General features: G+C 42.5%; 1 protein-coding gene across 1 annotated transcript in view; it reads left to right on the forward strand.

Moving 5' to 3' along the window:
• The first annotated feature begins 10,257 nt into the window (after nt 1–10,257).
• The window catches only part of sdccag8 (SHH signaling and ciliogenesis regulator sdccag8), an 87,909-nt gene continuing 82,530 nt past the window's right edge, over nt 10,258–15,636 (forward strand). The window contains exons 1-3 of the mRNA XM_079513060.1: nt 10,258–10,483; nt 11,685–11,837; nt 12,709–12,794. Coding sequence (XP_079369186.1) covers nt 10,420–10,483; nt 11,685–11,837; nt 12,709–12,794 — 303 coding nt within the window. The 5' untranslated portion in view covers nt 10,258–10,419. The remainder of the gene's footprint in view (nt 10,484–11,684; nt 11,838–12,708; nt 12,795–15,636) is intronic.

Below are 15,636 nucleotides of genomic sequence, written 5' to 3' on the forward strand. Positions count from 1 at the left end.
AAAATATAGCTACAGTTGGAGGCCATCCTTTTCTTTTTGCTGAGGTTTGCGTGATCTGCGCAAAAGGACAGTTAACCCATTTTGGGCGGGAACCCCTTTTGGTGTTTTAAACATTATGTTATAATTTAGCTATTGAAAAATAGCAGATCTACAAGCTCATAGCGCGCCACCGAGTGGCGCGCTATGAGCTTGTAGATCTGCTATTTTTTTTGAAAAATCGTGAAAATATTTATTTCAGAAAACAGAGGATTTTGAGGTCAGGCCTAAATGGGTCAAATGATAAGGGACAATATCGGTGGCACCCAACTGTAGCTTATACAGGTAGATCGGCTATTATCGGTATGCAGCCCTGGCAGGCTGGCACGCAACAAAGTATTAATCAGGCATATCTCTCTACACAACTTTAGGTAACACTTTAAAACAGAGCCCTCAGTCTCAATGCCTTCTCATGCAGTGTATCCCCCAAACGGGAGACAATTTCATCACAATTACAGACTAAGTTGTTCAAACAAGTAGCCTACAGATATTTGTATCAACAAAAACAAAACCTAAATGAATTCATAAATCTAACTCAGTTCTTGTTCATGACAAGCGCTTCGTTGTAGACAGATGCCTACGTAGTAAAATGCTCAGTGTTAAGGTTGCAGACTGGACGTGTTTTGCGGAAAAACGCAGCTAAAAATCCAAAAAACGCAGCAGTGTGCAGACACCTACTCCTACTCTACTCTTGAGAATGCAAAAAAAAAGCTTTACACTCAAGAGTTACATTTTACTGTGTACCTATGGCTCCGCTTAGAAATGTGTAGACAAAACGGGCTCCCGCTCTTGCCTTTTTTGTTCAGCTGTATCATCAGCTGTCGGGCCCAGCCCAAGCGCCGACAGCATATATGTAGATCTCTCTGTGTGCTTTAATCACCTCTAGACAAACCTTAATCAATTATAAGGCCAATTAGCGGTCGACTCTTTAAGCCTCTCCTCCCTTAAAGTTTTGGGAACGGAGCAGTGGGGGGGGACATGAATGGGAGGACATCACAGAGTTGCACATGACTTCTTGTCTAACCAGGGACAGCCCAGCGGTTACAGACAGAATGTCGGCGTTTGAAAGCAGGTGTCACAAAAAAAAGAGGAGAAAAAAAAAACGTGAACATGGTGTGGAAGTTTTCTTTTATGTGACCTTTCAATGATAGGGTATTGTATGAAAAAAGCCTTGTTTTATTTGTTAAGTATTTATTCATATGAAAATATTATCTGTATTGTGTGATTCAATAATTATTTATATGTTGTCCTGAAATGAATTATTTTTATTACGAAATCTGATATTTGCCTCATCTGCTTCTTGTGTGTGTGCGTGTGCGCGTGTGCGTGTGTGCGTGCGTGAGTGAATGTTGGGAGGGGTGAGAGAGCGCTTCAGTTAACCCAGTTTCTGTTTTAATTTTTTGAGGCTATATTCTGCTATAGAGTATTCTGGTATAGTGTGTAGTGTTTGTCTTAACACAAACATTAAATGAGTACCACAGACGAATAACAGTCTAAGTCCACACTATTGATCCATAATATATAAATGATAGATAAGGGTTCAGGACAACAAGGCCTTTTCGTGGAGGGGTCAGTCTGAAATTTGGACTTAGACTGTTTTTCGTCTGTGGTACTCAAATGCCATTGATAATGAATGGAGAATTTACATCATGACAAGCAAATAGGCTATTTCGGTCTTACACAATGTAGATCCAGACCTTTTTTAGTTAGACATTATTTTAGTTCAGAATAGAATCTTGGATAGAAAAGAAAAAACGTTTTTTTGCTATCTGTGTTACCACAGAATGTGTGTCAGACGGCCATGCTTGTTACACTTGGATACATACAGTACATGCACGCCACACACACACACACACACACACACACACACACACACACACACACACACACACACACACACACACACACACACACACACACACACACAATTTCAACATTGCACTCATATTACAGCATCTCCTCACTGCCTCATGCTATGTGTTGCCTAACACTAGGTCTGCTGAGAGGCCGTGGCACAGTCTGTCTCTAGAGTAGGATGCTGAACTCTAATCTATACTTCGTCATACGACCATGTCACTGAGTGAGAGTATAACTGAGGCCAAGGGGTGGGCGACCTTTTTTGGTCATGATCACTAGGCTGTTTTCCAATGGTGTGATGATCATCCAATGCCAGGCAGTGCTTTTTGTTATTATAGACTGATAATTAGAATAATACAGGCATATAAGTCCATAATAATAATAATAAAACCTATAACAAAGATGAACCACAATAATAATAATGAACCACATGAACCCTATAGCATTAGCGTATTGATCTACAACCTCACAATTTGCCACGCTTGTAGATAATCTACTGTATAACAGTGAAGATAATAGTGTAGAAGGAAAAAAGGAGGGTTCAAACCCTTGGGGGTCTTTGGCCAACTAAGTACTAGTATATAGGGTTTAAGTTGTTAATATGAATAATAAAAGTAAGATTCTGATTATCTGGGGTGAAAACTATATGTGGGTTGTTTGCTATTCCATACCCCAGTAACACACACACACACACACACACACACACACACACACACACACACACACACACACACACACACACACACACACACACACACACACTCTTCACTCTGGAAAGAGTGGATCCGTGAGTGGGAGGGGGGTGTTTGAGGAAGAGAGTGGAGATGTGACTGTGAATGGGTCTGTATGGTAGGGCAGAGGTGACATTATACCTAACAAAGGGATAGGTTAGGTATACAACACTTTGCGTGGGCGCTCCCTCTCACAAACCCATATGGGTTTGTGAGAGGTAGTTATGTTGCTGTGGTTTCCTGGAAATTACCCCTGCATGCAAAACCTTCAACTTTCAAACGTTCTCCTATATACTTTAGTACGCTGTGCCTGTGTGATCCGTTATGTAGAAACAAATAATCAGTTTGGTTAACCAGTTTTCCATGCAGGAAACTCCTCTGTCAGACACCCTGAGTATATGATATCTTAAACTCAGGGTAGTCCCCAAAACCTGTGTACACTGAAAACATGGTGAGTGTTAATTTACCTCTTCTAGTATAGGCTAATATGTTATACAAGTTCTATCATGTCATTTGTTTTTATTTTGTCCAACCTGAATGGTATGCATGTTAATACAATATAACATACAAATGTGGTGGTATTTGGTTTCCCTGCTCTTTGAGTCTAGGTTGGACATGACCTTTGCAACAATCTGGTTTGACACAAATTTTGATGAGTTCAGTGGTAGAAATGGGCATTTGCAGATTTGGGTTCAAATCCAGGGTAGAACAGGAAAGATACATGGAGTACAATTAGCACAAGGCAACCAAAAGTCCCTTTGGGGGAAAAAGTCCCAAAAGTCCCTTTGGGGGAAAAGTCCCTTTGGGGGAAAAAGTCCCAAAAGTCCCTTTGGGGGAAAAGTCCCTTTGGGGGAAAAGTCCCTTTGGGGAAAAAGTCCCAAAGTCCCTTTGGGGGAAAAGTCCCTTTGGGGAAAAAGTCCCAAAAGTCCCTTTGGGGGAAAGGTCCCTTTGGGGGAAAAGTCCCAAAAGTCCCTTTGGGGAAAAAGTCCCAAAGTCCCTTTGGGGGAAAAGTCCCTTTGGGGGAAAAGTCCCAAAGTCCCTTTGGGGGAAAAGTCCCTTTGGGGAAAAAGTCCCAAAAGTCCCTTTGGGGGAAAGGTCCCTTTGGGGGAAAAGTCCCAAAGTCCCTTTGGGGGAAAAGTCCCTTTGGGGAAAAAGTCCCAAAAGTCCCTTTGGGGGAAAGGTCCCTTTGGGGGAAAAGTCCCAAAAGTCCCTTTGGGGAAAAAGTCCCTTTGGGGAAAAAGTCCCAAAAGTCCCTTTGGGGGAAAGGTCCCTTTGGGGAAAAAGTCCCAAAAGTCCCTTTGGGGAAAAAGTCCCAACGTCCCTTTGGGGGAAAAGTCCCTTTGGGGAAAAAGTCCCAAAAGTCCCTTTGGGGGAAAGGTCCCTTTGGGGAAAAAGTCCCAAAAGTCCCTTTGGGGAAAAAGTCCCAAAAGTCCCTTTGGGGGAAAAGTCCCAAAAGTCCCTTTGGGGGAAAAGTCCCAAAAGTCCCTTTGGGGAAAAAGTCCCTTTGGGGGAAAAAGTCCCTTTGGGGGAAAAGTCCCTTTGGGGGAAAAGTCCCTTTGGGGGAAAAGTCCCTTTGGGGAAAAAGTCCCAAAAGTCCCTTTGGGGGAAAAGTCCCAAAAGTCCCTTTGGGGGAAAAGTCCCTTTGGGGAAAAAGTCCCTTTGGGGGAAAAAGTCCCTTTGGGGAAAAAGTCCCTTTGGGGGAAAAGTCCCTTTGGGGGAAAAGTCCCTTTGGGGGAAAAGTACCTTTGGGGAAAAAGTCCCAAAAGTCCCTTTGGGGGAAAAGTCCCTTTGGGGGAAAAGTCCCTTTGGGGGAAAAGTCCCTTTGGGGAAAAAGTCCCAAAAGTCCCTTTGGGGGAAAAGTCCCAAAAGTCCCTTTGGGGGAAAAGTCCCTTTGGGGGAAAAAGTCCCAAAAGTCCCTTTGGGGGAAAAGTCCCAAAAGTCCCTTTGGGGGAAAAGTCCCTTTGGGGGAAAAGTCCCTTTGGGGGAAAAAGTCCCAAAAGTTCCTTTGGGGGAAAAGTCCCTTTGGGGGAAAAAGTCCCAAAAGTTCCTTTGGGGGAAAAGTCCCTTTGGGGGAAAAGTCCCTTTGGGGGAAAAAGTCCCAAAAGTTCCTTTGGGGGAAAAGTCCCAAAAGGCCCTTTGGGGGAAAAGTCCCAAAAGGCCCTTTGGGGGAAAAGTCCCTTTGGGGGGAAAAGTCCCTTTGGGGAAAAAGTCCCAAAAGTCCCTTTGGGGGAAAAGTCCCTTTGGGGGAAAAGTCCCTTTGGGGAAAAAGTCCCAAAAGTCCCTTTGGGGGAAAAGTCCCTTTGGGGGAAAAGTTCCTTTGGGGAAAAGTCCCTTTGGTGGACATTGTAAACAAAGTGGAAATGCAAATTTGGAACTGAAGATTGAAGAAGAGGAGGAATTATACAAAGTAGCCTGACATTGATGACATCACGATGAGGACAAAATCAGTTGAGTTGTTCCTGAGAGCAATTTCCATTAAAGCACCCATATGATGTGAAAGCCTGATTGTTCCAAATTGGTTATTTGTGGCGAGAAAACACATATGGGAGACCCAAAAACACAAAATAAATTGAAAAAGTTGAATTTTATGTTATAGGTCCTTTAAGTCAGATTCGGGGGCCATGCGATTCTCCATGATGTAGATCTTGGCCTCGTCTGCATTAATAAAGGATTTGCGCTCACCTTCCTTGGTTGTGATTTTTAAGACAGCTGGAAAAGCGAGGCCGTACCGTTGTACTCCGGGGCAACTTCTTAACAGGGCTTTAGCGTCGGTAAAGGCCGCACGAAGCCGTGTAATCAGCGAATATATGAATTCGGCTACCGTGTAGAATGGATTTTGCTGCTGCTGCTTTGCATATAATATCCACCTTCTCCTGGAAGTAGTGGAACTTGACTACAAAGGGTCTCGGTCGGTTGTTAGCCTGCGGCCTCATAGCGCTGCGATGTGCCCGGTCCAAGGTCGGGAGGTAGTCAAGTTTCAAGGATAGCTTTAGCAGTTCGGCAACAGCTTGTTCTGGTCGTATTTTGCCGAATTTCTCGTCGATTCCAAAAATACGGCAGTTGTTTCTGCGTTGTCTAGACTCCAAGTCATCCGTTTTTGAAGCCAGTTGCTCTGCTTGGGCAGTCAGTAATTTAACTGCAGCTTCCAGTTCAACGACTCGGTCGGAGTAGCTGTTAGCAGCCCCTTCCAGGCTGCTAATTTGTGCGGCGTGGGCTGCGCATTCGGTCTGGATGTTGTTCAGTCAGTGTATTCAACCCGAATAGTTGCCATCTCGGTGCGGAGCTCTGTGGAGAGAGTTTCAATTATTTTGTTCGACAATTCTATCTTGGCTAGTATTCCATGCTCCGACTCCTTAATAGCATTCATGAGGGCTTCCACGGCCGAGTCAGGCATGAACAGCGTGCGTGCTTCCTCCTCGTCGTCGGTGCCTGGAGTTGCTGATGCGGTTTCTTTACCGCATTTAGGTCCCTTTGGTGGCATCATGGAACCACAGATAGTCTGAATAAGTTGTAAAATGACTTTTGAACTATAGTTTAATTCATAAGGTTGTGTTTGTTGGCGTCCGGGAGGGTTAAATTAAGCTAGACATAGACGCTGTGCGGAGCATTCAGGAAACACGTCTTCACATGCTGCCGCCCTCATGCTACCGCCCTCAAATAACTAACTAAACATTAATTAAACATTAATTGTCTCCACCAGGCCGAAGGCATGGGGAGAGAGTATGTTTTGCACTCCGTCCGTGTGTGTGTGTGTGTGTGTGTCCGTCCGTCCTTCCTTCCGTCCGTCTGTGTACAGCTAATCTCCGGCACTGTTAACCCGGCCGATGCCAAACTTTGCACACACACTCCCTGGATGCCAACGATGAACCTCTGCCCCACATTTTCCAGAACGGCCAGTTATAGCGCCACCATGAGGCAGCTTTTCACATTTTTTACCTACAACTGCACCGATCTGCGGGAAACGTTGCATGCACACTCCCTAGAGGCCAAGGACAAACCTTTGACCTGCATTTTCCGCATCTGCCTTTTATAGCGCCACCAGGAGGCCGACTTTTGTAAAACACATTTTTTGATATTACTCCTCCAGATTCTGTCCAAAAATCTCACAAATCGTTACACAGTATCTCTATGGTCATGTGCTCAAGTCGGATCTGTCCGATATTTCATATTCCATCCTAATTGGCTATAATTGGCTTTCACAGTTTGCAAGATTGCCCCGTTTTGAACAATAGCCTCAAATCATGAACGCAGCATGCAATTTACGTGAAATCTTTCACACTTTTTCTTACTAGGCTGAGGAATATATCCCACCCTTTTCACATTGGCCTGTTATAGCACCACCAACAGGTTGATTTTTGCAAAACACATTTTTGGAACAAAATGCCTCAAATCATCCAATTGCCATCAAAGGCGTATGAAGAAATGGCAATCGGTACACATGATCTCTGTAGTCATGTGATCAAGACGAGTCTGTTGGATTTCTCAGATTGTACACTGATTGGCTAAGATTGCCTTCCAAAGTTTTCAGGAGTGGCCCGTTTTGTACAAAATGCTGCACATATCCTGCTCATCCAGAATTCTATCCTCAGAGATGCTATGAGTGATCTGGCTCTGCATTTCCTCAACAAAATGAAGAAAATTGTTGCAAAAAAAAAGAAACATCCTCCTAAACATTTTGCCAAACATCACACACACTCCTATCCTCCTGGTGGAGACCTGTGCCAGGAAGGGCACTTTTTCTAGTTAATACTGAAATGAATGTGACTTTACTTTGGAGGACAAGCATCTAGTAACTAACCCTATAAACATTAATTAAACATTCATTAATAATGAAATGAAAGTGACTTTACTTTGGAGGACAAGCATCTAGTAACTAACCCTTAAGTAAACGTTAATTGATGAAAAATGACCCCTGGGGGTCCTCCTGCGACCCCCAGGTGAGCCAGCCCAACATGCGAGACCCCCGGAAGTTTTAGAACCAGTTTCGGAGACCGAGTCAACTCACTAATCCTACCCGCCTATGAGCACTCATCCTGGGCATAGAACTGACCGATAATAACAGATCTACAAACACACCACATTAAGTAACAGGCTTAACTACTGATAGATTAACGGAGGTTAAGTAATGGGTTACTTAAGCATTAATTGATTGAAGAAGATAAGGAATTAATGATGATTTAATGATAGTTCATGATAACTAATGCATCACCCAAGCCTTAATTAAGCCTTAATTAAGGCCTAATTAAGCCTTAATTACATGTATGAATTTGTCCCTTAAAGTAAAGTGTTACTGAAATTAGTTATATTCATGCGCAACCCAACCAGAGCGTGTGACTCATCTGTAATGTTCTAGCTGTCTATTAAAATGTCAGAAACGCCATAAATACACAAACAGGAAGTCATATGTGTGCATATGTGCAAAAGGTAGAAGACGTATCCATGGTTACCGTTGATCCTCCTGTTGTCAACAGCAACACAAACAGGTCATTGGAGTAGACAGACACACCCTAAAACAGGAATGCACGTTAGCATACTTTTGTGTGGAACATAGTAAGTAGAGTGCTAGACCCAAACTCTAGAGGCCTATATATAAAGAAAGGAATTAAAAACAAATTCCTAAAAGGTAGCACATCCAAATGTGTAAATAAATGGCGGACATGCTCTGATGAAGGCTCATAGCCGAAATGCATAAGCATAAGCATTCCTTTCCTTTTTGCCAATAAACACATGGAAATGAGAGTACTTTGTCCGACCTTTATTTAAAAGATTTGGGGATTTTTTTTAATTCCTTCTTTTTGAGATATGTAGCCTAGGCCTACTAGGCCTATAGGCTTTATTTATAACCTTGAGTTCCAGGCAAAAGTTGAGACATTGTTGGGGAGTTTCATATTACATCATCACAAATATGAATATTGAATGTATGTGTGTGTGTGTGTGTGTGTGTGTGTGTGTGTGTGTGTGTCTCTCAGTGTGTGTGTGTGTGGCATGCCTCTGTGTGTGTGTGTGTGTGTGTGTGTGTGCGTGCGTGCGTGCGTGCGTGCGTGCGTGCGTGCGTGCGCGAGCGAGCGAGGGAGTGCGTGGTGTGTGTGTGTGTGTCTGTCTGTCCACTGAGTTGTTTAAACTCATCCTATTTCATTCTATTTTTTGTAGACTGTTGACTTTGAGAACTTTACCATTTATAATAAATATGTTTGACCTCTTGATGTTAGGCCTCTAATGCAACAAGCAATCATGTTATTTTGTTTGTGTTTGATTTGTGTGTGTGTCTGTCTGTATATGACTCATGTGGCTTAATTATGTTAAGAGAAATGGAAAATAAGCCTACAGCCTACTTTGGCCTACTAACATAAACAACAATGAAACAGTATTGTACACCCAGATTCGGCACAAACAAAGGGACTAAATTATTTTCGCTCCTATGCCACCAAAATGTGGAACGCCCTATACCAACAGTCATTAAGACATGCAAATCCCTTGACTCCTTCAAAACTGCTCTCAAAGGGCACCTACGGACGGCTGCAATTCGAAACTGGCCCCCGTAAAATCTGAATCCCCCCCGACCCATTGTATTGTACTTGAAATGTACTGTAATTCTCCAATCTGTTAATAAATACTGCAATCAATCAATACTCATATATGAGGCATGTAGTCCAATTGCAATGCAAACAACATCTATCAACCACCAAACCTTCACGATTAATGTGTAAAGGCAGGATTATACCCAGAAAGTGTTAGAAAGAAGAAATAGTTTCCCCCCCCCAAATCTAACTTGGATTTGGTACGTCTCATTGACAACATAATCAATACTGATCATTGGCATTTACCAATGTAGGCTATTTCATGATTATTTGATTCATAATTTTAATCTGGCTTGCTAAATGTTCGAAGTAAATCACCAACACAGGCACTGCTGCTTTGGAATTGCACCAATAGAACACACTCAGTCTGAGAAAATCCACTGGCACTCACACACTGGCAGCACTGTTCCAGTGTTCCTACTTCCTGCTATATTATTATGGTTACTTTTAGCTCTCTTTCCTTGACACTCTATTCATTTGACCGTCTGTTATCAATGCCTCTGCTCTGAGTCAGTGCATGGTTCTCAAAGTGAGGCCAAGGAATCCAGTCACAGCCAATGCTCATTCGAACCAATGCTCCGTCGGACCTAGCTCTGAACCATAGTTCTAATGCGTTGCATTTAGATTGAAATGAAACGCATTAGAGCTATGGACCAGAGCTACGTCGGACCATGGTATGCCTCCCGTCACAGTTACTTGAGGGGTTCCAAATGGCCCCATTACAGGTCTGTAACTCTGAGAGTGTCTCAGAGTCTACATTTTGTCTACAAAATGTCTACATTTTGTACACTCTCAGAGTTATCCTTGAAATAATATTAATTCAAAACGTTTGAGAACCACTGCTCTGAGTCATAGCCTACTACTCAAGTTGCAGTACACCATCTTCACCGCACGGGGGCAGACATGCTACGTGAATGGAAACAGAACTACTACTACAAATCTCCCGGATGCCAGCTGCGTGTGTTTACGGAAGTGAGAAATCATGTCATGACTGATTGGTGTGTGCTCGTTTTATGTCTCAGAGCCGTCAGACAAGTCGTTGTACAGAGGGAGAATACGTTCTCGGGACTCCCGATTGAAAATCAAACACACCTTCCATGTGAACGGATAGCCGTTGAGAAAGACCTGTTTGTTGTTTTTACTTGTTAGATAGTAGTTGTTGTGCGTACATAACTAGTTGGCTCGAGTTAGTCCTGCTATAAAATAAAAAGTCATCAATGAAACCATTGGACTCTGATGAGGATGAGGAGCAACTGGCTGTTTACCAGAAGACACTGAGAGGTACACGTTCACATTGCACTCATTGTAGCCCTAGAATGGCTGAGAAAATAATTATAAAATACAACATACATTTCAATTACATACATACAGTACATTTCATGTATTCCAAGTATTTGGAATACATTCTCAATTATATATATTTAAAACGGTTTGGTGTTCTGGCTAACCATTTCGTTTAAGTTTGAATCACTGACTTGTGCGTTGTGCCCTTTAAATTTAATGAGCAACATGAAGCAATGGACAACTCACACATTACCTTTTATATGTAGCCTCTAGTCTTATCTTCTCTCTCTCTCTCTCTCTCTCTCTCTCTCTCTCTCTCTCTCTCTCTCTCTCTCTCTCTCTCTCTCTCATACAGTAGGCTATAATGTTTACCATTCACCAACTGCTGCTGACCCTCTTTATACCAAGAAATTAAGGATGGACCACTTGGGACATTATCTAATTATAGTTATAGTGAGAAATCAAAGAGAGACAGTGAAAAAAAAGCGTATTTTCATCGATGTAATGGTGAAGAAATTCGCTCAAAATGCATATCTCTCCACTTTTGTCCTCATAACGTTGTCCTGACAACTCCTGATAACATGTCCTAAAAGTGCCCCACAAGTCTCCACCAGGACAGGTTGTGGCCTCCTGGTGGCACTATAATAGGCCAATGTGAAAAGGGTGGGATATATTCCTCAGCCTAGTAGGAAAGTGCGTGAAAGATTTCATGTAAATTGCACGCTGGGTTCATGATTTGAGGCTTTTTGCAAACTTTGAAAGCCAATGTTAGCCAATTTGGATATAATATGAAATATTGGACAGATCCGTCTTGAGCACATGACTATAGAGACACTGTGTAATGATTTGTGGGATTTTTGGACAGTATCTGGAGGAGTAATAAATGTGTTTTACAAAAGTCGGCCTACTGGTGGCGCTATAAAAGGCAGATGTGAAAAATGGGTGCAGTTATAGGTAAAAAAAGGTGAAAAGCTGCCTCATGGTAGTGCTATAACAGGCCATTCTGGAAAATTTGGGGCAGAGGTTCATCGTTGGCATCCATCCAGCGAGTGTGTATGTAAAGTGTGTATGGCATCGACCGGGTTAACGGTGCCGGACATTAGCTGGTAACAGACGGACGGATGGAGTGCAAAACATACTCTCCATGACTTCGGCTGGTGGAGACAGTAACGGTAATAATGTTGTGGGTTGCTTCCAGAGCGGGCCAACCGAAGCATCCAGCAGCTGAGCAGTGCCCTGGCGGCGAGGAGCGAAGATGGAGAGGAGACGGGGGTGGTCCGAAGCCCCCTCTCCTTCCTGGCTGGAGAGGAGGAGCAGGCAGCGTGGACCCAGAGGACTCAGAGCCAAGCAGGTGTCGTGTCAGATGTTTCTTTACAAGAGCCCAACAACCGAGGCTGGATTTTGGAGTCCTATGCCAATCCCGATTTTGGAGAGTCCGACCTAGACCACCAATTGTTGATGAATTAACCCAATAAGACTTGGGCCAAATTCTACAAATACCTCCTTAGTAGCTCTCACACTTCCAAGATTAAATAAATAAATAAAACATTTGTAGATTTACAAGCTCGTAAATGTTTGGTATTTGGCTCCAGTGTACACAGCCACTGATAGTAAGCCTGTTGATTTCCATTGGCACACACAGTAGTAATAATTAGTGATGCACCGAATATTCGGCCGCAGAAAATATTCAGCAGAAAATAGATCACCGAATAGTGTATGCAATTAATGCATTCAAAAGAGCTGAATAAATGTTTTATGGACCCATAATAGTGATTCTTTTTTTTTAATGGTTGTTTTTGTGGCTTTCGCCTTTATTTTTTATTTATTTTTATGGAGGGACAGACAGTAGGCTGACAGGAAATGGGGAGAGAGATGGGGGGAAGACATGCAGTAAAGGCCGTCGGGATCGGGAGTCGAACCCGTGGCACACTGCCAGACTGGATTACCAGCCAAGGTGCCTGGACCACTGAGCCATGGCCCAGGCCAATTGTGATTCTTTTTTAAGTACATTTTTGCCATAATCAATTTTTAAGGTACGGCCATGACAGCAATGGTAGGAAAAAAGATATATAATATTAATCATATTCGGATATTCGGTATTCGGTTTTCGGCCAACTGTTTCCTATATTCGGTATTCGGTTTCGGCCAAGAATTTCCCTTTCGGTGCATCCCTAGATTAATGACATATTCCTTTCTTGTGCATGTCTCTATCTTTGTGTTAGTCAACCAGCTGAGGAGCCTTTTACAGAAACAACAAAAGGAAACACACTCTCCTCTTTCCCCTTCAAAGAAGCAATCTCCACCTAAGGTACCTTGCTACAGGCTAAACATTTTAACCACTTAATCCCTACATACACGTTGTTGACTGTGGTGGTCCAATAGAGCAGTGGTTCTCAAAGGTTTTCATGGTAAGGACCTTTTCTGCCAGGGACCCCCAGAAGAGAATCTTTATGTTAAAAAAAATAATAATAATAATTATGATAAAATATATTTTTCGAATCATTTAAAAAATAGCAGCTTGTAGATCTGCTATTTTTGAAGACCCAACATATAAATGGATAAAGTGGCTAAAGTGATTGCGATGCTATATTAACTACTTTTGCCAAGGACCCCCTGGAACCCCGCTCAAGGACCCTTGGTCCAACACTGTTTTTTCAGTGTTTGTTGTGTGATAATACATTTTAGTCTTTAATAAATTATGAATTACTGTTTTTTTGTTCAGTTTGATGGGTATTCATTCAGTGCTTTTCCTATGGTACTCTGTTGCTAGACAAGCTATTTTTGTCTGCCGTGTGATCATCACACTTTTCAAAACAACCTCAATGGTTTCATAGTTATTTACATTCAATCTGTGAAGTCCGGGAGCACCCAATCTGAGTTCCGTCCAGTCTCCATGGGTGTCCCACTGTAAACCCCGTCCTCTTCACATTATATATCAATAACATTATTTCTGCTTTAAATGACTGTCATGCCCACCTTTATGCAGATGACAATATTGTGTTGCTGACACAGCCCAGCTTGCCACCAGTAATTTGCAGCTTGCTTTCAATACTCTCCAAGATGCCCTGTTTGAGCTTAGGCTCGTTCTGAATACAAGCAAAACTAAGTTCATGGTTTTAACTAGGGCTAGAACCACAGACCTGAAAACTTAAACCTTAATATCTTCTAGTGGCTCTACAATTGAAAGGGTCTCAGCCAGTACCTTGGCTGGATGATAAATTATCATTTAAATTCCACATTGAAAATCTTGTCACCAAATTAAGACAAAAAAATTGGTTTTCTCTATATAGTCCGTGAGCCAGGGGGGTTGGTCTGTACCATCTGGCCGAATAAGGCTCATAGTGATTTTTGTGAAGGTATACATGTCTAGAGTTAGAAAATATGTGATAGCATTGCACCCGTGGTAGCTTTATGAGTGCTATCATGCATTTTATTTTATAACACTAGGCGAAAATTGCATGGATCAATATGAAAAAAAATAGTAATACACCCCCCAAAAATGATAGAAAAGGTTTTTCCAATTGGTTCTGGTACCTCTAGGCATGCTTAAGAATATACTGAAAATATAGGAAAATATATGTTCTGGAAAGGCGTCATTTTCAAGATGGCGTCCAATATGGCTGCCAGGAGCTTAAAATGGCTATAACTAATACTAATTCATCATTATTTGGGGGTTTAGGACTAAAGGAATGTGGGTGAATCAGTGAAAGTGATCAGTTAATTATAGGGATGTGCCGATGAGACATTTTGGCCGATATCGATATCCGATATAATTAATTGCTGTTATGGCCGATAACCAATATTACCAATGTCGATCTCATTCTGTATTGAAAGATTATAATTTTGTTTATTCTGAAAAATACATGTAACAGGGTGTCTGCACTGCAGGCTTAGGCAATTCACATCTAACTTAAATACCTTTATAATATTGTGAGCTTGTAGATCTGTTCAAACTGTTACTTTGGGCTTGTTTATCTGTAAAGACAGACCGATTAATTAATTTCATTTCATTTTTTATTTATTCCAAACATGTTAAAATATAAATGAGAAAAGACAAAGGAAATAAACGTCCAAAAATAATAATAATAATGATCTTTCATAATCCTTAACTTATGTTTATGTTCGAAAGTCGGGCAGATACTGGCACTGAGGAGGATATTGGAAGGGGTATGGGAGTGCAACCTGTCAGCGGTGATCACATTCATTGACTTCCAAAAGGCTTTCGACACCATCCACCAGGGGAAACTCATGAGTATTCTACGTGCCTACGGAGTTCCAGAAAAGTTGGTCCAGATGATAGAGTCAAGCTACAGCCAGACTCGAGCCAAGGTCCAAGTTCGGCCTCAAGCTCAATACCAAGAAAACAAAGGTAATGACAGTCAACACAGAGGACAAAACCATTGCCACTGCAGACGGGACGGTGCTCGAGCGAGTTGAGGACTTCAAGTACCTCGGGGCCTGGACTGCCTCAACTGAAAAGGATCTGAAGGTTCGGAGAGCACTTGCCTGGAAAGCCTTGCACGGGATGAGGAGAGTGTGGAAATCAGACATGGGAGAAGACCTTAAGAGGCGGCTGTTCATAGATACTGTCGAGACATGGACCCTCACAGTACAACAGGAAAAATCCCTGGATGGAGTCTACACAAGAATGCTACGAATGGCGCTAGGTGTCACATCAGAAATGTGGACCTCTATGGGGACCTACCACGGGTCACGGACAAAGTCAGAGAGAGAAGGATGAGGCTGGCAGGGCACTGCGTCAGGTACCCAGAACTTGAGGCAAGTAAATTGACTATGGGAGCCAAACCCAGGGCAAAGCCAGGGGGGGAAAGAAGCGTACTACCTATGTAGACGTGCTGCGGCGCGACAGCTTGGCTAACAACACTGCAGAGCTCAATAACCTGATGTTGGATAGGACATTGTGGAGGGCAGCGATCCAGGAATCCCGAGTTGGTGTTGGCTAGACCTCACTCTCGCAGTTACTATGTTCGAAAAAGGAGTAGGGAAAAGTTTATTGAAAAACGTAATCGGTCTGATTAATCAAACCGATGCCGATTAATCTAAAAACAACTCAAATCGTCCGATACCGATGTGTTTGCCGATTAATCTCCCATCACTAGTTAATTATGTATTGCCAAATCCAAAATGGT

This window comes from Electrona antarctica, assembly GCF_951216825.1.
Source record: "Electrona antarctica genome assembly, chromosome: 10".
NCBI lineage: Eukaryota > Metazoa > Chordata > Actinopteri > Myctophiformes > Myctophidae > Electrona > Electrona antarctica.